Source organism: Myxocyprinus asiaticus, chromosome 16 (genome assembly GCF_019703515.2).
Source record: "Myxocyprinus asiaticus isolate MX2 ecotype Aquarium Trade chromosome 16, UBuf_Myxa_2, whole genome shotgun sequence".
NCBI lineage: Eukaryota > Metazoa > Chordata > Actinopteri > Cypriniformes > Catostomidae > Myxocyprinus > Myxocyprinus asiaticus.
In genome coordinates this window covers 27,425,478-27,450,512 of record NC_059359.1, presented here as the reverse complement: position 1 = coordinate 27,450,512, position 25,035 = coordinate 27,425,478, and the positions used below count along the sequence as shown (strand labels likewise).

Genomic DNA, 25,035 nt, shown 5'->3' with positions numbered 1-25,035 from the left:
TGAGTGCACTGAAGTGTCCAACATTACACACTCTGTTTTGACCGTTGAAAAAGTGCATCATGTACTCGTAGTACACTTCTTTTTGTTGCATTTTCAGTGTAAACATACTACTCGCACTACTTACACTTCAAAATGACGTAAAATAGTGCAGAATTGGGCAGTTTGGGACACACCTACAGTTCCTTGAACACACCAGCTAAGTTGTCAAAATGGAATATGTGATTGCAGCCTATTATATGCTTTTCAGCTGAATTTAAACAGTTTAAAAAAAAAAAAAATGAAACACTAATCAATTTATAATCATTAAACAGCAGCAAATTTAAAGGGATAATTCATCCAAAAATGCAAATTCTCCCATCCTCATGCCATCCCAGATGTGTATGACTTTCTTTCTTCTGCAGAACACAAAGTTTTTAGAAGAATATCTCAGCTCTGTAGATCCTTTCAGTGCAAGTGAATGTTGACCAGAACTTTGAAGGTCCAAAAAGCAGCATAAAAGTAATTCAAATGACTCCAGTGGTTAAATGCATATCATCAAAAGTGATGTGATAGGTGTGGGTGCGAAACAGATCAATATTTTATTCCTTTTTTACTATAAATCTCCACTTTAACTTTCAGTTGTAAAAGTGAAACTAAAAGGTGCCATATGTGACTTTCAGATGTTAAAGTGGAGATTTATAGTAAAAAAGAACTTTAATATTGATCTGTTTCTTACCCACACCTATCATATCGCTTTTAAATATATGGATTTAAACACTGGAATCTTATGGATTACTTTTATGCCGCTTTTATCTGCATTTAGGACCTTCAGATTTCTGGCCATCATTCACGTGCATTGTATGACCCAAAGAGCTGAAATATTCTTCTAAACATCATAATTTGTGTTCTGCAGAAGAAAGTAAGTCACACATATCTAGGATGGCATGAAGGTGAGTAACTGATGAGGGAATTTTCTTGAACTATGGTTGAACTATCCCTTGAACATACAAAATATCAAATAATTATTTTGGCCAAAAAAAATATTAGAAATAGTATTTACTCAACAGCTATAGTAAAAAAAATAGGAAGATATTGGAATTTTTGTTTGGGGCTATAATTTACAAAATATATTCTAATTTAAAAAGTTTTTGAACTAGGTGTTTGAAACCAACTTACAAAACCACTGCTAGATAAAATACACATTTGTATGGACTTCTGAGTCAAAATTGTAACAAATACCCCAGTCTCCACTATGACATGTGTAAATTAGATGTTTATTGTAATTGTCATACTGCTATGTTGCTCGGAACTGCACCCAAGACTTTCACCCACTGTTGCACTTGTGTATATGGTTGGACTGACAATAAAGGGATTTGATTTTGATGTAAAGCCTGGGGATGACTTATTGCAAATAAGTAAAAGGTGATGGTGCATACCTATATATTTACCTTGACTTTGTACATTTCTTTTGTTTATTTTCCCCATTCAGATTCACTGTACATTACCTTGAAGAGGGTTCTCTCTGATATTAAACATGACACAGAGCACAACTCACAGAGAGGAAGCTTTATTGCAGCATATAAACCATGACACAGCAAGGCCATTGCATGTCTGTTTAAATGACATACACATTTCATCATCTTTTTTTAGACTTGACATGAACATTAAAGCACATTGAAACTTACAAATCGCCTTGCACCTTCCATTTCCAAATCAGACCTAGAGTCAGCTCAGTACATTGCAGCTCAAAAACGTAACCTTAAAGGGTTAGTTCACCCAAAAATGAAAATGCTCTCATCATTTACTCACATGACTTTCTTTCTTCTGCTGAACACAAACAAAGAGTTTTAGAAGAATATCTCAGCTCTCTAGGGCCACACAATGCAAGTGAAATCTGTCTTCAGAAGCTATATAATAGGTGTGGGTTAGAAACAGATCAATATTTAAGTCCTTTTTTTTTAATTTTTTTTTTACTATAAATCTCCACTTCCACTTTCAGAAGGAGATTTATAGTAAAAAAAAAAAAAAAAAAAAAAGGACTTAAATATTGATCTGTTTCTCACCCACACCTGTCATATCGCTTCTGAAGATATAGATTTAACCACTGTAGTCTTATGGATTACTTTTATGCTGCCATTATGTGATTTTTGTAGTTTGAAATGTCTGGTAACCATTTACTTGCATTGTGTGGATCTACAGAGCTGAAATATTCTTCTAAAAATCTTTGTTTGTGTTCAGCAGAAGAAAGAAAGTCATACACATCTGGGATGGCATTATAGTGAATAATTTTCATTTTTGGGTAAATTATCTCAGGCTGGATGTAGGTCCTCCTGTCTGTTTTAAGGCAGAATGTTAAAACAGTAGTTTCATGATGTCACGAGTCATATCCACTTGCCATATGGTTATTATTTGGTGTGCGGTCGGCAAGACACTATTTGTAGTATACTAATATGTTAATACAGTAACAGGCGCCTACACACATTTACATCTATTCACCAGCCACTTCAGATGGCTGCACTTCAAGTGTTTGCAATTCAGATGATTTCCCCAAACTCCCTCCAAAAGCTTCCTGCACATTCACTAGTGTATTCTCCACCACCCCCCCTACGATGACCATAACCATATTGAAAAGGTGGCCCACCCCCCTTCCACTTCTCCAGGTAAGTGTTCCTATCCCACAACCCACTGATGACACCTGCTGGCCCATTTCTGAGCACAAAGCACACAGGTAATCCACCATCTGATCCCAGACTGACCCAAGCACCATCTTGCCGAACCCCAAACAATTGCCCACTGTGCCCGTCACGATACCAAGGGCATCACACGCTAGTGTGCCTGTGCCTACAATTCCATCCTGGAATGCCAGTAGCAGACTGCTGGCTAGCAGACTGAGACAGGAGTAGAGAGTGCACACACTCAGTTCCCCAGTCTGATACAGAGTGTTTAAAACACACAAAACCCCAGATGACACTCCTGAGCCCAAGTTGTTGACCAAAGTGAAACTGTCACCAGGCACAGAGGCTAGAACAGCCAGATCTTCCTGTAGAACATATGTGAGGTCGGAGGGAAGGTTAGTGACCGTGATTACAATGGGAGAGAAAGGGGTGTACAGGAGAGAGATGGTGGAAGACAAAATGTAGAGCAGGGCACTTCCAGACTCTGAATTCTCAGTGTCATTGGTGCTCTCCTGAAGGTCCATCTCTGACTTCAAGGAAGACGTGTTTCTTTGGGCTTCATTGTGGACATGCTGTGATGTAATTTCCTCATTTCTTGAGTCTGATGTACCTTCTTCCTGACTGTTGTGCTTCTCACTCTGTCCATCTGAGCTGTGTGTTTTCAAGAGCAACATAATCTTCTCTTCTCTCTGGTCTCCTATTTCACCACAGCCTCCTGAAAACAGCCCTGTAACTCCTATCAACTCCTCTAACACTTCAACACTCACCACCCTCAACTCCCCCTCCTTCACTAGCCCAATACTGAAACTATCATGCCCATCGGAAGCAGCACAACAAACTGCTGACCATAACACTTTTCCCCCACACTCACTAAACCCTACAATACCACTCTGCACATAAATTTCCCCACTTGTCTTAGAACACATCGGTATGGCCGAGCTACGTATTAGCCCCGCTGTCAGAGCGTCCCACTTCAGGAGAGGGGAGTCTGATCTTTCATCTGTGATTCCTGTGTAAAGAGCTGGGATGGCCACCGGGGAATCTTCATTGATCTCTTCTTCAACATCCTGCTGATGCATTTGAAAGAGACAAAAACAAGGGATAAAGGAATAGTTCGGCCAAAAAAAAAAAAAAAAAAATCTGTCATCATTTATCAAGCTCATGTTATTCCAAACCTGTATGACTTACTTGTATGACTTACTCTGTAGAACACAAAGGAGTTGCCACAGTCACCATTTATTTTCATTGCATCCTTTTTCTAAAAAATTTAAATCAATGGTGACTGAGACTGAATATTCTGCCTAACATGTCCTTTTGTGTTCCACAGGAGAAAAAAAAAGTCATACAAGTATGGAACAACATGGGGGTGAGTAAATGTTGACAGAATTTTCAATTTTGGGAGAACTATCCCTTTAATTATTTAGATGCATAAGTGTACATAATAAGGACAAAAAGACAAAAATGTTCTTTACATTTGTTTTTTTAAAGACCAAGAATATGAAGATTAGAAGATTAGGGCAGTGGTTGACAGAGCAGAATGAGATGTTTGTTTTGGGGAGTGACTCAATGAAACAACCTGTTCTGAGTCTGTTTCTAGCAGTTTCAGTGAGCCACCACATTCATTAAATGCAGCCAGACTGTCTTAAGGTTTATTTAGCATTTTCTAGTTTTATTTCCATTCTACAGTGTTCTTTTGCATCTATTGTACTTGGGTACAGCTATTAACAATGATCCATGAAATGCTTAATGAGATTCTTCTCTTTCGCTTGACTTGATGTCCATTTGCATGTCAGCAGAAATTCTAATGGATGTTGTTCAGCAAAATCTCTCTTTCATCAAATTTTTTACATTTATAACCTATACACTCACCGGCCACTTTATTAGGAACACCTGTACATCTACTTATTCATGCAATTATCTAATCAGCCAATCATGTGGCAGCAGTGCAGTGCATATAATCATGCAGATATGGGTCAGGAGCTTCAGTTTATGTTCACATCAACCATCAGAATGGGGAAAAAATGTGATCTAAATGATTTTGACCATGGCATGATTGTTGGTGCCAGATGGGCTGGTTTGAGTATTTTTGTAACTGCTGATCTCCTGGGATTTTCATGCACAACAGTCTCAAGAATTTACTCAGAATGGTGCCAAAAACAAACAAAAAACATCTAGTGAGCGGCAGTTCTGTGGACGGAAATGCCTTGTTGATGGGAGAGGTCAACGGAAAATGGACAGACTGGTTCGAGCTAACAGAAAGGCTACTGTAACACAGATGATCACTCTGTACAATTGCAGTGAGCAGAATAGCATCTCAGAATGCAAAACACATTGAACCTTGAGGCAGATGGTCTATAACAGCAGAAGACCACGTCGGGCACTTTATTAGGACCAAAATGTTCCTAATAAAGTGCTAAGTGAGTGTATATACACATTCTACAAGCATGCCTGAGCTCCATGGAGTAATAAATAATAACATTTAAGAGGTAGTTTACCTAAAAATCATAATTTACTTACTCTTATGTTGTTCCAAACCAATAAGACTTTCTATCCTCCATGGAACACAAAAAGGATGTTAAACAGAATGACAGCCTCAGTCACCATTCATTTTCATCGTATGGAAAAAAGATGCAATAAAAGTGAATGGTGACTGAGGCTGTCATTTTACCTAACATCTCCTTTTGTGTTCCAAAAGAAAGATTGACTGAAAAAGAGAATAACAGGAAGACTCGCCTCACCTTACTGAGCTCTCCTCTGCCCCATCCATTAGTCAGGCTGAGGTGAAGGGCTGTATAAACGGTGGTCTGGCAGTTAGTGTTATAGAGTGATGCAAAAGGTCGTCCGGTCTGATGTCTGTAACACCTCTGCTCCAAACCCAGTTCAGACAGTGATTGTGGTGGTGTGCCTTTGAAAAAGCACTCTTGACAACGGAGGAACCCTGGATCAAGGACCGTGTCTGTACTTGCCCCTTCTAAAACAGCATGAAACAGCACTGCAGACACACACACAGCGAGTCTAGGCAAAGCTAACAGCATGGCCAAAACCCTCAGTACAGCAAAGCAGACTGCAGCTAATGGTACTGAACTAGCAGTTACACAAACAAGACCCTGCTAGACTGTTCCTCCCCCCACCCCCCTCTCTCTCTCTCTCTCTCTCCTATCCAGCCCTCCCTTTCTAAATTACACTTTTTGACTACACCTCGTCTTTGTATTGCTATTTTGTTCGCAAACCAGTACACACACCTATCACACGCCTTAATGACTACCTGTATGTCAGCATTCTCTAACATATACACACACACACAAACACACATGGCTATTCTTTGCAGTTTCTGTTATTTATTTATTTTTCAAACCCAAAAGAACATTCTGATGCTGTGTGCATGCCAAATAGAGGATATGTTCAGTGAGCAATAACCAACTGTATGCATGTACAGTACAATTTTGTAAAAACTCAAAAACTAAATAAATACAATGCTGAAGACCATAACAACATCAAAGTAGTATAGATTTAAAAAATTTTATTAAATACTTTTTAAACAGATGTAATTAAAAAAGGTCTGTGGATCAAAATGTTTTGAAATGTTTTGCTTGCAGTGTCATTTGGCACCTGTGTGAAGAAAATAGAAAACATTTTAATTGCTTGTTAAAAGAAACCTTTATTGCTTCTTAATATATAGACTTATATATATATATATATAGTTCAAAGCTTACTTTGTCTACAAATTTTGGGAATATTTGTAAAATATATTAAATATTCATGTTATTTATGTTCAATGTGTGTGTGTGTGCATGTTCCATGATCACATAGCAACATGTCTCCACAGGCATTTATGTGCTTGGGTGAAATATGGGTGTGGCTTTCTCACTCTGTCTTGTTTTTGTCTCTGTTCTGCTCACCCACTCTCTCTTTTCCCCCTTCTCATTTTCTAAATACGGTCAGGTGAATTCTACAACTCTAAAATTACTGCACACTTTCACATTTACAGATGTACTGCAGCTCAGCAGTCTTTAAACAATGCAACTATCCAGTATTCATGATGAGTCAGAGGTTTTTAGGAAACTCAATCTGTTACACAACCAAATGTCTCTGCCAACACACAGATTCAGCAACCTGTGTGTGTGTGTGTGCCATCTAATATTCTCTGCAAGATCTCCTTGTCAGGCAATAACAGATTCAGTCTGATATTGCCTGAAAAAGACATCTTGAAGGGACTATAAAAGCTGGAGCTAATAATATATAACTGTGGAAAAAGTTGTTTAAATGGAGAACGTTAACAGACGCCTTCACCTTCACTCATTGGGTATGTCAATGACCAGCTCTGCCTCGTCCCCCTCTCCTCTCTCATCCTCTCCTCTGTCACTCTCTCCCTCACTCTCTCCCTCCTCATCGGCTGCATCTTCACTCAGCATCTGCTGCGGGACCCAGCTGAACGGCCCACTCGTAGTTCCAGCAGCACCACTGCCTGCAGGGTAATTAGACGTCAGTGGGCCAACCACCTAAATAAGAGCAGAGAGAAAATCAGAGAGAGAGTTTTGTTATTAGGGAGACTGAATGTCATTAATATGCATGAAGAAAAAGTGTCATTACTGTAACTGCAAGACTGGTTAGATTATTGATTAGTTCAGCTTAAAATGAAAATCTGTAATAATTTACAATACAATGTCAGTTCACAGTGACCACATCTGTTAAGCTCTAAAAAAGACAAAAACCACCATAAACGTAGTACATACTACATGTATGACATGCATCTGCATCTACTGAAATATGATGCCACATTTAAGCTGCCTTTTCACTGCATCCGACAAACAACAGACAATAGACCTGAAGTCGTTTAATTTCCAATGGAGAGTCGCACGGGGGATGCGTCGGGATCTAACCATCTGCGGATGTGGAATTTTTGGATCCGATTTGAGCTTTGGATGCATTCAAATATTTCAACTTGTATGATTACTTGAGCATATGCGACCGCCTGACTGGATGTAATGTATTCATTCAAAACTATGAGCGCGAAGTGAGAAATATTAAAAGGATTTTGTCCTAAACTTTACTCTAAACAATTGCTACTTCTATATATTGAAAGATTATAAATGTATAAGTCAGAAACAATCATTTGCTTTGAAAATACATCACAAAAAGCATTTATAATTACAGTAAATGTGTGATGAAATGTGTCATTTATTTCTACACATGCAAAACCTTAATATTTCTTTCTATTTGCTAAATTATTGTTGTTGTTAATTCTCATAATAACTATAAAAACAGTATTAACAGATAATAATGATAATGAATACTGGGTGCATATTAATAATACATTTCACTTAATTCATCCATCTGCTGAAGAAAATCACAAAGTAATGTCATTCTGAAATTGGGTAGCAAACCTTTGGGTATTAGCGAGCAAATTGACAGTTCATCATGACTGCCACTAGGGGGAGAAATACAACAGTCAGATGAAAAGGTGGCTTAAAGGGATAGTTCACCCAAAAATGAAAATTCTCTCATCATTTACTCACCCTCATACTATCCCAGATGTGTATGAATTTCTTTCTTTAGCAGAACACAAACTATAATTTTTAGAAGAATATCTCTGTTCTTCAGGTCTTCACAATGCATATGAATGGTGGCCAGACCTTTGTAGCTCCAAAAATCACATAAAGGAAACATAAAAGTAATCCATCTGACCCCAGTGGTTAAATCTATGTCTTCAAAAGTGATGATATCTGTGGGTGAGAAACAGAAAAATATTTAAGTTTGTTTTTACTATAAATCTCCACTGTCTCTTTCAGATGTGAAAGTGAAACTAAACAGGCACCACATGTGACTTTCAGATGTAAAAGTGGAGATTTAGAGTAAAAAAGGACTTAAATTTTGATCTGTTTCTCACCCACACCTATCATATCACTTCAGAAGATATCGTTTTAACCACTGGAGTCATATGAATTACTTTTATGTTTCCTTTATGTGATTTTTGGAGCTTCAAAGTTCTGGACACCATTCACTTGTATTGTATGGACCTACAGAGCTGAAATATTCTTCTAAAACTGTTAAATTGTGTTTAGCAGAATAAAAAAAGGGCATGAGGGTGAGTAAATGATTAGAGAATTTTCATTTTTGGGTGAACTATCCCTTTCAGGCATATCGCCTAAATGCGGCATATTAGAATGGATGCAGACAAATGTGAAATTTGGGAGCTCGAGTGGAGGGCAAGATTTTGAGTGAAGAATAATTATTTTAATTTCAGTCTGTTTGTCACAAATTGGATTGTATAACTTTAGAAGACTCTTTTATAGCACTCAAGTGGAATGAACTATTTTTATGGTATTTTTATTTGCATGTCCTTTTTGAAGCTTGACTGATGTGGACGCATAAAAGAGCAAGTAATTGTATGAAAATTATCTGCTTGAGAATTCTCTTTACGGGTTTGGAATGAGAGTGAGTAAATAAATGACAGAATGTTCCTTTTTAGGTGAACTTTTCATTTAAAGAACATGAAAGAAACCAAAAACAGGCCATTCTAGACCATTCTGTTTCCAATGCCAGCCTCTCTGTCACTCTCTCACCTTCCCTGAACCGTCTTTCCTGTGTTTCGCCAGTTTTGTTTTTCTCTCTTTCTTCACTCGCTCAGCAGAGGGAGCCAAATACTCAGGAGGGAAGGGCAACTGCTCAGCCCACAATCAACCACACCCAACAATAACAACCAATCCAATACACACAAACAGAGTGCCCCCAGTGATGTGTGTTTGTTGAAGAAGTCCACGTAAACCAGGTGAGGTGATAAAAACACAAAAAAAAGAGAAAAATGAACAGAATGACAAATAAACAGGTGACAGGTGGAAAGAAAAAAAAAAGAAGAAAAAAAAAAAAGAGTATGCAAAACAATATGAGTAACTGAAAACCATGAGTGCAGCATGTATGAGATGTGTGGAAGCATTATGGAGGTGTGCCTTACTCACAGTGTTGAGATACTGTGCAGGAGCAGATGACTGGAGAGGAACCGCACCAGAGCGAGACATGAGCGAGAGATGAGGGGATGAAGATGAAGGGACGGGAGGAACTCCAGGACTCCTCCTCCTAAATAGCAGATCAATACACACTCATTTAAAACATGATTAAAACATACATAGATTAAAAAAAAATGCAACAGCAGCAGCCATGTATGCATGATACACATTATCTTAAAAGCATCTGAAAATGAATGGTGGGCATGTGCAAATCTCACAATGCCAAAATGTGGGGATTGCAAAAAATTTCAAGTTCAAATTAAAATAATTAAACTTTAAAATTTTGTCTTGTGACAACATGTCTAACATTTTACAACTGTCAAATCCAAGCAAAAATCTACTCATTGTAGACTCACTTCTTCCCTGCTTCTCTGTCTCTCTCTCTAGCTCCCTCTCCTTCACTGTCTGAGGAAACAGTGGCGTCGGAGTCTGAGGGAAGAAAACACAGAACACTGTTAAAACACAGAACAGCAGACAGTTTCACGAAAACGGAGTGACTCTCCCACTTTCATTAGAGACCTACCAGAAGACTCTTCATCCACCCTTTCATACTGCAACAATCTGTCCAACAGAAAACTGAGAAACACACCACAACATTTAATCATGTGCATTCTGTGTAGTGGTCGACCGATATATCGCCAAGGTCGATAAATCGGCCGATATTCTGACTTTTTAAATTATCACCATCGGCCGATAAATTTTCTAGTTTGGCCAATTTTTTTCTTGAGGGTGCCGAAAATCGCCTGCTTGCATGTGAAGCGACTGAGACATGTAAACGACCAGTCATGGTTCGTTTTGTTGTTATGTGCCATCGTGTTACTACAATAATAGACCGGTGTGCAACACAGTGTCATTTAAACGGTCCACATATCAGAGCCACGGCAGACGCGTTTGAGCTCATAATGTTAAAGTGCTCGACTCTTTCATTTCTCCCTCTCTCTCCTCAACAATTCCATGTAACTTTTAACTGTCTTGTCTAATGATAAAAAGGCAAATATCAATAAAACTAATATCATATACCATCTGCAAATATGTGCATATCTCGTTTAAACAGATGTAATAAACAAACCTCACAGAACTTGAGCAGATCCAGCATCCTGTGGAGCGCTCATATATCTTCCTCTGAATCAAATCAAATCAAATCACTTTTATTGTCACACAACCATATACACAAGTGCAATAGTGTGTGAAGCTCTTGGGTGCAGTTCCAAGCAACATAGCAGTCGTCACAGTGATGAGACATATACCAATTTACAATAAACATCAGATTTACACAACACAATTTAAAATCTAATATACACATAATTACACATAACACAATATACAAATAATAACATACAATGTACACTATACAATACACACAATATAGAATACACATTATACAATAAAAATAGTATATATAGTATATATAAAATATACGTGAAGCACGTATTCTAACAGCCTCAACAGTTCCCTGTAACTTTTTTAATGATAAAAGGCAAATATCAATAAAACTTCTACTATATACCGTCTGCAAATATGCAGATATCTTGTTTAAACAGATGTAATTCATGAACCTCACGAAAATCCAGTGTTTTCTTCCTGTCGAGCCCTCATCTACAGTAATATCCTCCTCTGAAGCGCGTATTCCATCAGCCAGAATCAAAAACTTCAGGATTAGGATCAAAAGTTCCTCTGATTCACAAATCATGACGGTCACTCCATGACAATCCAAGCAGGCGATCCAGGACGTTTAAACTGTCAGAAGATTGATGCTCGCGCTGGATCCGCACAGCACGTGATTGCAACTTTAAAGTAAAAGTGCTTCACGTGTGCTATAAGTAAATGTCTTATTCACTATGCACTGTATGTGTAATTGGTTTGATTCTGTATTTTATGAGAAAATGCGACTGCTAACATGGACATGCCATCCATGGTTGCTGGACTACTGTGTGTACTGTTATTTCATCTGCCTAATTTATTAACAATTTCTTCATGTGCAAATGAATTACTAAAATTTGATGACTAAACAGAAATCTGAACTGCTATCTACCATTTGAAATACAATATTATTTTTTTAGTTTTGTGTGAAATTGAGAAAATATAGTACTAAATAAGAGTTTATTATTATTTTTTTATCAATTTTATGTTTGTTATTTACTATATTAAATTGTGTGATATATCAGTATTGTATCGGCCTGTCGGACACCCTGTTCTCTGGATAACAGCATCGGCCATTAAAAACCCCATATCGATCGACCACTAATTCTGTGGGTCATTATAAAACCAGGATAATAAGATCAAGCATTTAATTTATAGCAATTTGTACCTTTTGTCTCTAGAAACTTTTAATAGTTTTCTCTGAGCTCTTCTCAGCTCCTCCTGAAAACACTCTTGCTCCTGAACAGAGAAAGAAGAGGGTTAACATCAAATCTAACAATGCTAATAAAAAGCAACAGAGCAAAAATAAAATACTCACATATACCAGAAACTTCAATTTGCGTTTGAGATTCTTGTATTTTCTCTTATAATCCACCTCTACTTCAGCTTGACCATTCATTTTTAATTCTTAATAGAAGATGCATGCGATAAATTAATATTTAGATATGAATAAACGATTCCAGATGTTTGTTTTTTTGTTGTTGTTTTGTTTGTTTGTTTGTTTTTTCAGGCTTTATCTGGCGTTCAGACTAAAAATGTACTGTTACCCCCTAACTGTCAATGTCTGTATTTGTCCAGAAAGATGACAGAGACTTGAACTGGTTAAAACTACTACTGCACTGTTATCCAAGCTAACGCTATCTGATAGTAGCCCTTAAGCTAAAGAATGATTAAAGGATGTGTTTATCCTGTCATAGCAAGATACCGACCAAGAAAACGACTATGAAGTAATCCAGTATGCGAACCTCATTTACAAATATATGAGAGTTAATAATAAGCACGTATTACACACATTCCAATTACACTGTTGAGTTAACCGCGACGTTCTCTTTGTTTACTTCCGCTTTCAACATTCTATACACCGGAAATGGGTTGTTAGGCAATAAAACTCCCTTGTAATAAAACGAATAGCTGATTTTAACGTTATAATGTGATTACCTGAGTATGTTTCTTTCCCCCCTGAGCTGTCCTTTGTTGGAGCTATCTGCACATTCCTTGTGGTGAGCCTATATTAAAAATAATAATTACAATTATATATATATATATATATATATATATATATATATATATATATATATATATATATATATATATATATAAAAAATGGTGTGTCAGAATTTCTGTTTTTAAATGTTCTTTTTAAATATAAATTTTTAGGCATCCTTTTTGGTAGCTGAAAAATTAGTATTAATTATTATTATAATAAATTATTTTGTGGCAGTAATTTATTAAATTGGCAAGCAGGCAAAATAAGAATAAGAAATAATAAGAATACACTGATTTTACAGGTGTACTTTTAGTCTAATACTTTATTTTAATGATATATTAATATAATTATACATATTATATACTCTGCACCCATCTACTGAGGTACTTCAACTTGGGAATTAACATTACTTGCATATTTACGGGCAAATTGGCGTCATTTATTTATTATTTATTTTTATTATTATTATTATTATTATTATTATTATTATTATTATTATTATTATTATTTATTTCCGTTGAAGCAAAGAATTGTGGGTTGTGAGTGCCCATGAAGGATACACCTCATGCATTCTCCGAATTCCCGTGAAAGAAGGTCGCATTCAAAGTGTCCTACTCGCTTTTATGAAAGGAGACGTATGACGTATGCGGCCGACAAACGCGACCTCCGGAGGACGCTGCCTTCCAAACGAGACACAGCCATAGTCTACGAAGCCGAAAGTAATATGTCATTTTCTTTAAATGGGAGACTGAAATTGTCTGAAAATTAGAAGCATCCTGTATAGCTGTGTTGTATGTGACTGATTTAAAAACATTACTCTTTCTTCTTTTACTGAGTTTGCATCTTGGTCTCAGCAGTCGAACACTCAGGATAGATCCATGACTAATACATTGCCCTGGCTGAGAGAGAGAGAGACAGCAATGTCCTACAGCAATGCCCTCTACTATTTGAAAAATATTTGCCACAAAGACTGCTCTTTATGAAACATAATTTTCCTCTGTTTGCACATACAACACGGGTGTACACTCTCACTTTCTCTCCTATTCTTTCTCATTTGTGCACATACACATACATTTGTGTCAGACCGTAACAGTGAAACATAACCACACACCGCCCCTTCTATTTGTCTTTCTCCCTGTAATAGACTGCCTCTGTTCCCTGACGTAAACTCTCGTAAGAAGATAGAAATAGACAGACAGAAATAGAATGCTTTTGCCTCATTCCCATAATTCAGTGCTGGGAGACAGCTGTGAACCCCACAATACCCCCTTCTGCTATTCTACTGTGTTAGCATCTTATAATGTGAAGGCAAATCCTCTTTGACTCGTGCCATTGGTGATAATTATTTTAACTTTAATATTGTTTATTGTGGATTAGGTTTATGTGCTGATCACCTCCAGCCTCTGTTCTTATTTCACCCTAACCAATCTCTCTGTCACCGTCTTTTGATAAATTACCCTCGTGTTGCAGTTGTCCTTCCTCTCTCTCTCTCTCTCTCTCTCTCTCTCTCTCTCTCTCTCTCTCTCTCTCTCTCTCTCAACACACACACACACACACACACACACACACTATCACTCATCTTAATTTAACCCCTCACTCATTTATTAGATCCTAGAGTTCTGACTCTGTCTGCTTTGCTCTGACAAGGAAAACTGGGATGCACACAAATCACATGAAGGACACAAAGAACAACTTTAATATCTCTCATCTCTGTGACCAAAAGGTAAGAATGAAGTGTCACCTTCAAAAAAATTAAGCCATGACAAAGTGTGACAAAAATATACAGTGTGAATTGCACATGGATTGTTTTATTTATGGAAGGATAACAGTTTATGTTATTTTGGCTCTTTCAAAAGAGAATAAATTAACCTTTACATTTGTTAAAGAATTAGAGATTAAGGTTAGGGTTAATGCACAAAATGTATCAAAATCTAATGTACATACTGAGTAACCTTTTGTATTACTACAATCTGGCTTTGTGTATGTGTCTGTGTTTATGTTTCAGGAGAAGCTTATTCATGCGATTAAAAAGATTAAACATGAAATTGATGAATGTTATGAAGCTGAAAAGGACGCCTTTGTGGAAGCACTGGAGGTTGAGGTATTGGGTTGTTTACTTGTGTAATATGAGTGACTGAGTGAGTATAAATAGTCTTTCCTTCATGCACAAAACCATTTATTGGCTCACATGAAAAGATACAATGAGTCATAAAATACAAGTAAGGGATAACATAGCCATTTATTTTTTATTACAGATTTTAAATTAAAATCAGAGGAAATAAAATAAGTACCAAGAAAGTACTACTATGTTGTGTGAATTCTTTACAATTTAAATAAGAAATAATTTCTTTCACGTTGCGGTAATGAGAATATCATGACGACCATCTTTTTTCCATTGCGGTAATGAGAATTGGGGGTAAAATGTGCGTAACTGACATGAAAATAATGTCACAATGTGAATAATCTTAATGGCCTTAAAATGGCTTTGCTTTCTATATGCAAAATGCAGTAGGCTATAGTTTAGTTTTTGGTTCTCTTGATTTTGGAGTAAAATTGGACCAGGGCATTACATTTCGTGAGAATCTTCCCATTTCAAAAATATTTGACTGCTGAATGATGCGATTAATCACTCAGAATCAAGTCCTTCAGAGAACAGTGTGATACGGGCATTTATAATTCAGAACTTTAGAGCATGTTAAATTGCCACTTCAAAAATAATCCAAGTAATGATGTTTTTCACAAGATCTGGTCACAAAAACAATCCAGTCATCTGATTAAGATCATTAACATTAATGTCTTTCTCTTCCTACTCTCTCTATCACAGAACAGATTTGAAGAGATAGAGCGTGAAGTCAGAGCAGAGTTCCAGAACCTTCATCGCTTCCTGGATGAGGAGGAGGAGATAGACCTGGATCGATTGAGGAAAGAAAGGGACAAACGAGTTAAGATCTTAAAAGACAGGGAGAAGAAGATTGCCATGCAGGGAAGAGATCTTGAGAGAGCCATCGAGACTTTGAACTGCAAACTGAGGGAAGATGACAGTCCCAAACTTCTGAAGGTGGATTGCCATTTTAAGTTATTAAAAGAGACAGCTTAAGTAGTGAAAGTCTTTATCTTTAAGCTGTTATCTGAGCTGGAGTGGTATGGTTTGGCCTGCACTGCACTGGCCTTAGACTTTATCCTCTATGGATCGTCTAATTTATTGAAGGTTCATTAAATTAATCTAGTTGTAAAGGATTTAGCCATTTGCTGCATTCTGCCTAAATTACCACAGCCTGTGCATTTAAATGTGTAATTATAGCTTGATTTGTGATGTTGATGTGGATCTTTAACATTACAGGGTTAGTTCACCCACAGAATATGCTAGATGCCACCTGACACTATTCAATGCACTAAGTGCCTCAACAATCACATGACTGAATGAGTGTCTGAGGAATCTATAGAGCTGACTGCTGTCTCTAGGCAGTAAAACATGACTTTGAATGTGAAGGATCATGTTCTAAACACACTATATTTTCATCCATTTAGGAAATCAAAGAGCTTCTGAAAAGGCAAGTGTCTACTCTACAACTACATTTCATTCTTTTTTTCTTGGTATCTAATTTACTGAGAATCAACATCATCGCTGCCATTCTTGTCTCTGTTTTGATATCTGCTCATCGCCCATTTGTCTGTTTTCATTATGTTAATTTGCCTTGTCTCTCTTTATTAGATGTGAGGTGAATTTCATGCGCCCTGCACCAGTAGACAGTGAGATCTGCTCTGGTCAGTTTGTGGGACCCATTCAGTACAGGATCTGGAAACACATGAAAACATCCCTCTACCCAAGTACAGAAATTCTAAATATTTTAATTGCCCCCACCCAAGTACAGAAAACCTCTCAAAATTTGTCACTACCATTCATAGATTCACCCTCTTTCCAAATGGGTATTGTTTGTTACATTAATTTTAAAGGCACAGTCAATCAATTTTGTTTATGTTAGGCTGGCCAATATGGCAGTTGTCTTGTATTTTAGTCAGGGTAGATGCCACATTTACTGCAAGTGTCAATGGGTCTGTTCATACAGTTGGGACATTGGGGTCAATCATTCAGCCAACAACACAATATAAATACTGTATATCTTTCCATATTTTTTTTCCAGTTGACCAAAACTCTGGTTGTAAAAGTTAAACGTGACCCATGACCTTGAACTGACATGTGTAATTTCTGTGGCACTAGCGCCACTGAACGGAATATAAATAATAAACATTCTCTTCAAACAGCTTTCCGAGTATGCCCCCATCAGATGTTGATCAAACAATCAGATAGTCTCGCCCCAAACTCATGCCATTGGTTGAGCCAATGTTGTTTTGTCGGGCTGGATGAGCCGATCAAATTAAACAGAGGAATTTTTATAGTGCCACAGAGACAGTTTTCGAGAAATTTTACCTACGAATGGCTTACTTATAGTCTCTGCATTTTAAGCTGAGAAAGGAGAAAGTATTTAAAAAGTGACACACTTCAGCTTCAAGAATGTATGACGTATATCTCTTGCAGCCTCATTTTATTTGCGTTAAAGGGATAGTTCACCCAAAAATGAAAATTCTCTCATAATTTACTCACAAACAAAGATTCTTAGAAGAATAGCTCAGCTCTGTAGGTCCATACAGTGAATGTGAATGGTGGCCAGAACTCTGAAGGTCCAAAAATCATATAAAGGCAGCACAAAATTGATCCATAAGACTCCAGTGTTTAAATCCATATCTTCAGAAGTGATATGCTTTACTAGTTTTAACAAGGCACAGTGGCCCCTCAGTACACTAGAGAAGAAGGGGAAAAAACCATTGCCTTGTCATTTATCAAGCACTGAATCTTTACTTGATGCAGAAAAATCTGGTATAATGTTAAACAATGTAACAGTCACCCTCTTTGCAGTCTGAACTTGTTCAGAATGTTGAATTTAAAAACAATCTATACACAGTACAACGAATGCAATAGAACGCAGGTGTCTCTACAAGTTATTTTTAACTTGACACGGATTCTTAAAATGTGCCGATCCTGCATAAGTGTTGAGGAAACAGCGAGACATGGTGCACCAGTCAAAGACATTCGTCCAGCATATGTTTACATAGGAAAACAAAGAAAAAAAAGAGCAGATACACGCAAAAACACTTTCGGTGTGAACGGCGAAACAAGTTCAGTAGGCCTGTTTATTTTTTCATTAATTACAAACCCGAATCCAACCCAAAGTCCTACTTGAAAAGCTGACCCGAACCCGACCGAAAACCGATGGGTTCTTGAGTCCCATCTGGCCCGGGTTGAGTTGCAGACCTCTATGTGTTGGTGAGAAACAAATCAATATTTTTTTAGCATAAATCTTCACTTTAACATTCTTCTTCTTTTATTTTTGGCGATTTGCATTCTTCGTGCATATTGACACTTACTGGGCAGAGAGGAGAATTTATGGTAAAGAAGGACTTAAATTGAGGTGTTTCTCACCCTCACCTATCATATCGCTTCCGAAGACATGGATTTAACCACTGGAGCGTGTGAATTACTTTTATATTGCTTTTATATGCTTTTTGGACCTTCAAAGTTCTGGCCACCATTTACTTGCCTTGTGTGGGCCTACAGGGCTGAGATATTCTTCTAAAAATCTTTGTTTGTGTTCTGCAGAAGAATGAAAAATCATACACATCTTTGATGGCATGAGGGTGAGTAAATGATAAGAGAATTTTCATTTTTGGGTGAACTTTCCCTTTAAATATGTTGTCGAACCTGACTACGGTCCACACTGACACCTAGAGACGTGGATGCCATTGTAGAAATGCACGATTCTCAGTCAGTCACAATTTCTGGATTTTGTGAGAAAAAGTGTCAGATGAGATAACAGCGGGGTTACCAAGATAAAATGAGTAGTCTTCAGCTAATGTGAGTGTACATGATTTCAAACATATTTATCCAAAGTACTATTAAATTTCTTAGGGGTTAAACCTTTTTTAATAAGGAAAAACTATTAATGCATGCTTCTTATATTATACTACATATCACTGATTAATCTGATTTAAATCAATTCAAAAAAAATTTCCACACTTTAACCCCTTTTCATACATAGACATATCTACTTTGACATTTGACCCTGAAACGGCACATCCCCTGCTGACCCTGTCTGCTGAGAGGACTTCTGTGATTTTCGAGGAGGACAAGGAGGTGCCTGAGGAGAACCCAGCAGAGAGGAACCCAAAACGCTTCCACTACTACTATTGTGTGATGGGGTCAGAGGGTTTCACTTATGGGCGCCATTACTGGGAGGTGAAAGTGAAGGGCAAAACCGCCTGGAGAGTGGGCGTAGCCAGAGCAGACGTGCACCGCGGGGAGATGGACTCCTCCTCCACGTTAAACGGACTGTGGACTCTGTCCCTCAGAAATGGCTCTATCACAGCCTGCACCCACCCAAAGCCTACACAGGTGCGTGCTTCTGCCCATCTCATCCGCATTGGCATCTTCCTGGACTGTGATAAAGAGGAGGTGTCTTTCTACAATGCTGTCACCATGATGCCACTCTTCTCCTTCTACATGGGAACTGTTCTAGTGCCACTCTATCCATTCTACAACCCATGTGACACAGATGAAGGAAAGAACTGTGCCCCTCTATCCATCTTTCATCCATCACTCTGAGGGAATGACATATTAGATGGATGATTGGTTTCTGCCCAGCTACTGATACAGCTTTATCTTTGAAATGCTGATATTATAATCCACATAGTATCAAACTTTGTATGCCTAGACACTTAAAGCTAGAGAGCAGTTTTTGCTGTGAATCAACTATTTACAGTGACAATAAACTAGGGCTTCCAAACCTTTTTCGACAATTGAACGCCTATGACTTAAAGATTTACTTGAAGCGCTACCTTATAGTAGATTTTAAATAATGCTAACCTTTAAATATTATGAATTTCACGACTTCTTTACGTGTTATTATGTTGTTATTTGAACTTATTTTTGAAAAGATCATGTAAGTGTTAGATTTTTATGTATAGTATTAAGTTTGTACATTAATGTTTTAAAAATTATTAATTTAAACTAATTTAATTTGGCTTTGGCATTTTCATTCAGTCTGATAACACTGTGAATTCAGCGACAGGAGGTCTAAAGTTCTGCTGTTGAAATCGGTCTGTGCTTAACGAAATTCAAAACCACTGCCCCCAGTGGCCAAAGCTGGAAGTGTTGTTGAGTTGAAATGTCCACAGGGTGGTGCCAGAGCAGGTTGTATTTTTAGTTGTAAAGTAAATGATGTAACATAGCCAACAGAAATGCATATTTTATCATCCTTACACCCTAACCCAAACCCCAAACCTAAACCTAACTATCAGTTACCTCAGTATGCAACCTCAGTATCACGCTCAACATTTTTTATGTGAATGTGATTACTTCCTGGTCTCAGAGTGAATGCAATTACTTCCTGGTTTCCACGGGACCAGGGCTGCGATCCACTTCACTTTAAACATCCGCTCGCTAACTTCCCTAAGCACTTCCTTCAGGGGAATCCCCTACGCCATGTTGGAATTCCATTCCACTTTGTTAAGTGGGCGAGGGAAGTTTCTGCTGATAGACCCTCAACCCCTTGATTTTGACAGAGGGAGCGAGCCTACTCATATGTACACTTCAGGCAGCTCTATATCACACAATGCAACTCAAATGTGACAGACACAGATTGCGCTTCATCAACCTCCACCCTACATCAAATCAAATCAAATCAAATCACTTTATTGTCACACAGCCATATACACAAGTGCAATAGTGTGTGAAATTCTTGGGTGCAGTTCCGATCAACATAGCAGTCGTGACAGTGATGAGACATATACCAATTTATAATAACATCAAATTAACACAACACAATTTAAACATCTGTTATACATATAATTACACTCAACAGTATACAAATAATAACATACACTGTACAGTATACAATACGCACTATATAGATACACATTATTCAATAAAAATAAAAAATAAAAATATATAAAAAAGTATATATATATATAGAATGTACAGTATTGTACTGTATTGACATTCAGGCTGTCGGTTGATAGTCAGTTGTTAAGAGAGAACATAATATAATAATAATAATATAATTTATGACAGTCCGGTGTGAGATATAAGAGTAAGGGTAATAAAGTGCAGTGCTGATGTATTTTGATTGTGGGAGATCAAGAGTTCAAAAGTCTGATTGCTTGGGGGAAGAAGCTGTCATGAAGTCGGCTGGTGCGGGTCCTGATGCTGCGATACCGCCTGCCTGATGGTAGCAGTGAGAACGGCCCATGGCTCGGGTGGCTGGAGTCTCTGATGATCCTCCGAGCTTTTTTCACACACTGCCTTGTATATATTTCCTGGAGGAAGGGAAGCTCACCTCCGATGATGTTGTCTGGCAGTTCGCACCACCCTTTGAAGTGCTTTGCGGTTGTGGGCGGTGCTATTGACGTACCAGGCGGAGATACAGCCAGTCAGGATGCTCTCCACAGTGCAGGTGTAGAACCGTGTGAGGATGTGGCGGTTCATTCCAAACTTCCTCAGCCGTCTCAGGAAGAAGAGGTGCTGATGAGCCTTCTTCACAACGACTTCAGTGTGGATGGACCATGTGAGTTCCTCAGTGATGTGGACACCCAGGAACTTGAAGCTGCTGACTCTCTCCATCTAGATCAATCCATTGCATGGGTTCCGACAGTAGTGGGCACTCGCACATCGTAAGAAATTATGTACATCCGAGTCCGGGAGATGGAGGGAAGTTAGCAAGGGGAGGGCATAAAAATTTGAAGTGAAATGCAGCCCAGAGCTGATGTCTCGGAGATTGTGTGTGCAACACGCTAACAATAGCGTCACAACAAAAGGAGGGAAAATGTCTGATGTGAGATGCTGCTTGTCAGTAATTCTGAAGAATGGGGTCGATTTCAGGGTACATGAACATTCAGAAGCAGCATGTCGATTTCCTGTGTGATCATGTTGCTTCATCACTATCTCACGAACCCCTTGCACTTCCATCACGAACCCCTAGGGATTTGAAAAAACCCTGTTTGGGAAACTGTAATAAATAGCGTGATTTGCTCTGGTCAGTTTGTAGGGCCCAAATCAGTACACAATCTGGAAATACATGAAAAGACCATTTGATTGGATTTTTGCTATGTAGTTCTTTAACAACTACAAATATTTCTCAATGCACTTGCCTGTACTTAATGATTATACAATTTGTATTTATTTTTATGTAATTTACTAATAAAATATGTGATTTATCATGGTTGTTTATCAAACCATTGCTTGGGTTTGCAAGTCCTCTTTGTTCATGTATTGTATAGAAATTAATGTTCTGGCATTATAAAATGGAAAGTGGGGGAGGAAAGAATATAAAAGGAATTAAATTTGTGTGCCAAGCCTATTGACATACCTTTGCTTGTATATAAATACTACGGACACGACTGCTAACAGTGAGCTGTTGGTGGGGCAGTGAGGAAGAACAAAATAGGGAGGGAAGGAGAAAGCTCCCATAGAGCACCCTGCCCGCTTTGTGCCCTCCATTTCAATAGCTAAAGGCCAGGCAGAAGGGAAGATAGGATAGAAAGACAGATGAGTGACTTTGAGTGTGACTGACTACAAGGGCAGAAAGCACTCTCCTTCGCAAATGTCTTACAGGCACAGGAGAGCCGTGCTGTGCAGAGGGGTTTTATTCTGCTGGTTACAGGTGTGAGGTAACACAATGATTCCCAACCAGAGGTGCACATATATACCCCAGGGGGTACTTACACTGGTACCAGGGGATACTTCTGATTGGAAATTTCGATTTTGATTGGTTTGTTTATAAACCTATAAAACATAAACATATCGCATGTGTATGTTTAAGTGTTGTTAATTTGTGACACAAAGCAGAATATATGTGCATACCTATAAAGAATACATATACATCTATGCATTAGCAAATCAGAGTATTTAATTTTTATGTGATATTTCATAAATGTTGATCTTTGATGATACTTAAAAGTTTACACAAGAATTAAACTTCTGTTATAATTTTCACCCTCGTGTTATTCCAAACCCATATGACTTTATTTATTTCAAGGAAAACAAGAGGAGAAATTCTGAAGAATGTAGATGCTGCTGATTTTTTTCTCTGTGCACTGAAAGTGAATGGCGACTGAAGCTGTCAGTTCCTAACATTTTGTCTAACATCTTTTGTGCTCCGAGGAAGAAAGAATGTCATTCAGGTTTGGAAGACATGAGGTTGAGTAAATGATGACAGAATTTTCATTTTGGGTGAACTTTCGCTGTAACTTCCACCATAAAATAATGCAAATTACTTATTGTTAAATGTCCTATGCATTGTTCATCTACAAATAAATTTGCCTTAAAGGTGCTGTAAGCCGTTTTTACTTCCACGAGACTGAGCCGTTGGATTAGCCTCGCCCCCTCTTTCCAAAACCCTGAACTCCACAGATACCAAATAAGCTTTTAATGAGACCGACATCGTGCAGAAACGGTTGTTAAAAACAACAGCAGCAAAATAGCGCCCTCAACTGACAACTGTTATGAACAACATGTCTTAAAAATGGCAGTAAATCTCAATAATTAGCTGCAACTACAACACTATGAGAACGTGCAAAATGATTGACAGGTCGAAAGAGTCTTTATGCTCACATTTTCGTTTGCTGTTTATAGAGTCTAGAGTTGTCACAGAGACAGGTGAGATATCTTACAACACTTGTTTCAGTAATATCTCTCAGGGAGTAAGAGCAATTTTTTGCATACCTTTCCATGAAAAAAAGGTCTTTCTCTGAGAAAGATGTCTCAAAGAGGTGTTTCATTAAACAGAAAAAAAAGTTAGAGGAATCTGTCCTTTACTTACAGTATAGATTGTTTTTAGGTAAAAATTGAATCTGTAATGTTGCCTCTTAAAATAAACTTTTTGAACATCACCTTACAGTGTTTACCTGCACACTTCCTTATGCTGTATGATGTACTATAACCTAAAAATATTTATCTAATATTTATTAAAAAAAATTATTTTGAATTGATCCCATTGATGTGTTCTGACCAGTGGAATAGTTTGTGAGTTTATTTGACTTTGACCTGGAAACTTGAGATTTGTACAAACTGGTGTGTAGTTTTGAGATTGTGGTAATAGTTTTGAGAAAATGGTGAATTGCTTAATGAAATGTGCAGCCTAGTCTCATGAAATTTACGTGAGCATTGCAATGTTTTTGCAAAACTGAAATTTCGTGCTTCTTAACACGTTTGGCTGCACTTTTCAAGTGAAATGTCCAGCAGGGGGTGCCAAAACTGAGCGAAATGAGGTTGTAATCTAAAAAGGTTTTTAAGGTGAATATTAGATGGAGGTATTTCTAAAACATACCTCCCTAACCTAAAACTTTACCCTAAACTAAACCAATAGTGTCCAAAAAGAGAAATAAGTCTTTAACAAAACAGACATCCTTACTCTTAACCAACACTTAACCTTAACCGATAGTGTTTTAAAATGCAGAAGCAAACTGAAAAGCACATTTTCTGAAGCAACCATATGTTTTTCACGTTATCAAAACAACGTCTTCATAAGGACAATTTAAATCACAAAATAAAATGATAATAAAACAAACTGTTCTAATCTCATTACAGCTACATGTAGATTTCATTAAACACGTTTCAATTTAGTGATAATTTTGACGTTTAACATATCAACAATATTTTATCGCAGCACTTCATTTGGTTGAGCAGCATTGGGCACACTCCATGAAGTAAGCCTATTTTTATTTTATTTTTTATTTTATTTTTTTGGCCTATTTGAAGTAATAAAGACTCGCTTGGTGTTTTGGACAAGTTGTTTAGCAAATTGGAAATGGAAACTTGCATGACTTTGGGCTTATAATATTTACAAATAAGAATATATCAGAAAATGTAAGTTATGAGCTGGGGTCAAATGTCTCTCAAACACATTAAACTGCAGAAGGAATTTGTCAAAGCACCAAACACCCCATACAAAACTATGAGCTTATTAAATATTTTCTATAGTGTTTGGGTTTGGGCTCTTTTCAGATGCAGCTCTGTACCATTTTTCAAATGTCTTTTTTTTCTCCTATAGAAACACGTTTTTTTAGTAAAGTGGTGTTACTGACAGAGGTTGCAGTGCTAGTGCAAAGATATTCAACTAATCATAATTGAATTCATTTTTGATTATTTTCATCATTGATTATATTTATAATTTAAGTGATATTTAGATTTTATGAATTA

General features: G+C 37.5%; 3 protein-coding genes across 5 annotated transcripts; 1 reads left to right on the top strand and 2 right to left on the bottom strand.

Annotated features, from left to right (window-relative positions):
* Positions 1-1,530: 1,530 nt before the first annotated feature.
* LOC127454225 (uncharacterized) lies at positions 1,531-5,813 on the bottom strand. Of its 2 annotated transcripts, none has more exons than XM_051721277.1 (2): positions 5,393-5,813; positions 1,531-3,724 (listed from the first exon to the last, which is right to left on the bottom strand). In XM_051721277.1, the coding sequence occupies exons 1-2, from the start codon at positions 5,687-5,689 to the stop codon at positions 2,468-2,470; spliced, it is 1,554 nt and encodes a 517-aa protein (XP_051577237.1). In that variant the 5' UTR covers positions 5,690-5,813; the 3' UTR covers positions 1,531-2,467. The 2 variants fall into 2 exon arrangements, with proteins under 2 accessions (XP_051577237.1, XP_051577238.1); XM_051721278.1 differs by having other exon boundaries at positions 1,531-3,721; positions 5,393-5,811.
* Positions 5,814-5,945: 132 nt separating this feature from the next.
* On the bottom strand, positions 5,946-12,648 carry ino80e (INO80 complex subunit E). 2 transcript variants are annotated; one of them, XM_051721281.1, is made up of 8 exons: positions 12,117-12,648; positions 11,967-12,037; positions 10,182-10,234; positions 10,015-10,087; positions 9,611-9,728; positions 9,218-9,316; positions 6,945-7,153; positions 5,946-6,263 (listed from the first exon to the last, which is right to left on the bottom strand). In XM_051721281.1, the coding sequence occupies exons 1-7, from the start codon at positions 12,195-12,197 to the stop codon at positions 6,947-6,949; spliced, it is 702 nt and encodes a 233-aa protein (XP_051577241.1). In that variant the 5' UTR covers positions 12,198-12,648; the 3' UTR covers positions 5,946-6,263; positions 6,945-6,946. The 2 variants fall into 2 exon arrangements, with proteins under 2 accessions (XP_051577241.1, XP_051577242.1); XM_051721282.1 differs by lacking the exon at positions 9,218-9,316.
* A 116-nt stretch (positions 12,649-12,764) lies between these two features.
* LOC127454226 (zinc-binding protein A33-like) lies at positions 12,765-24,227 on the top strand. Its single transcript, XM_051721279.1, has 7 exons — positions 12,765-12,798; positions 14,394-14,508; positions 14,791-14,886; positions 15,610-15,843; positions 16,314-16,336; positions 16,498-16,613; positions 18,881-24,227. The coding sequence occupies exons 2-7, from the start codon at positions 14,443-14,445 to the stop codon at positions 19,441-19,443; spliced, it is 1,098 nt and encodes a 365-aa protein (XP_051577239.1). The 5' UTR covers positions 12,765-12,798; positions 14,394-14,442; the 3' UTR covers positions 19,444-24,227.
* Positions 24,228-25,035: the final 808 nt, after the last annotated feature.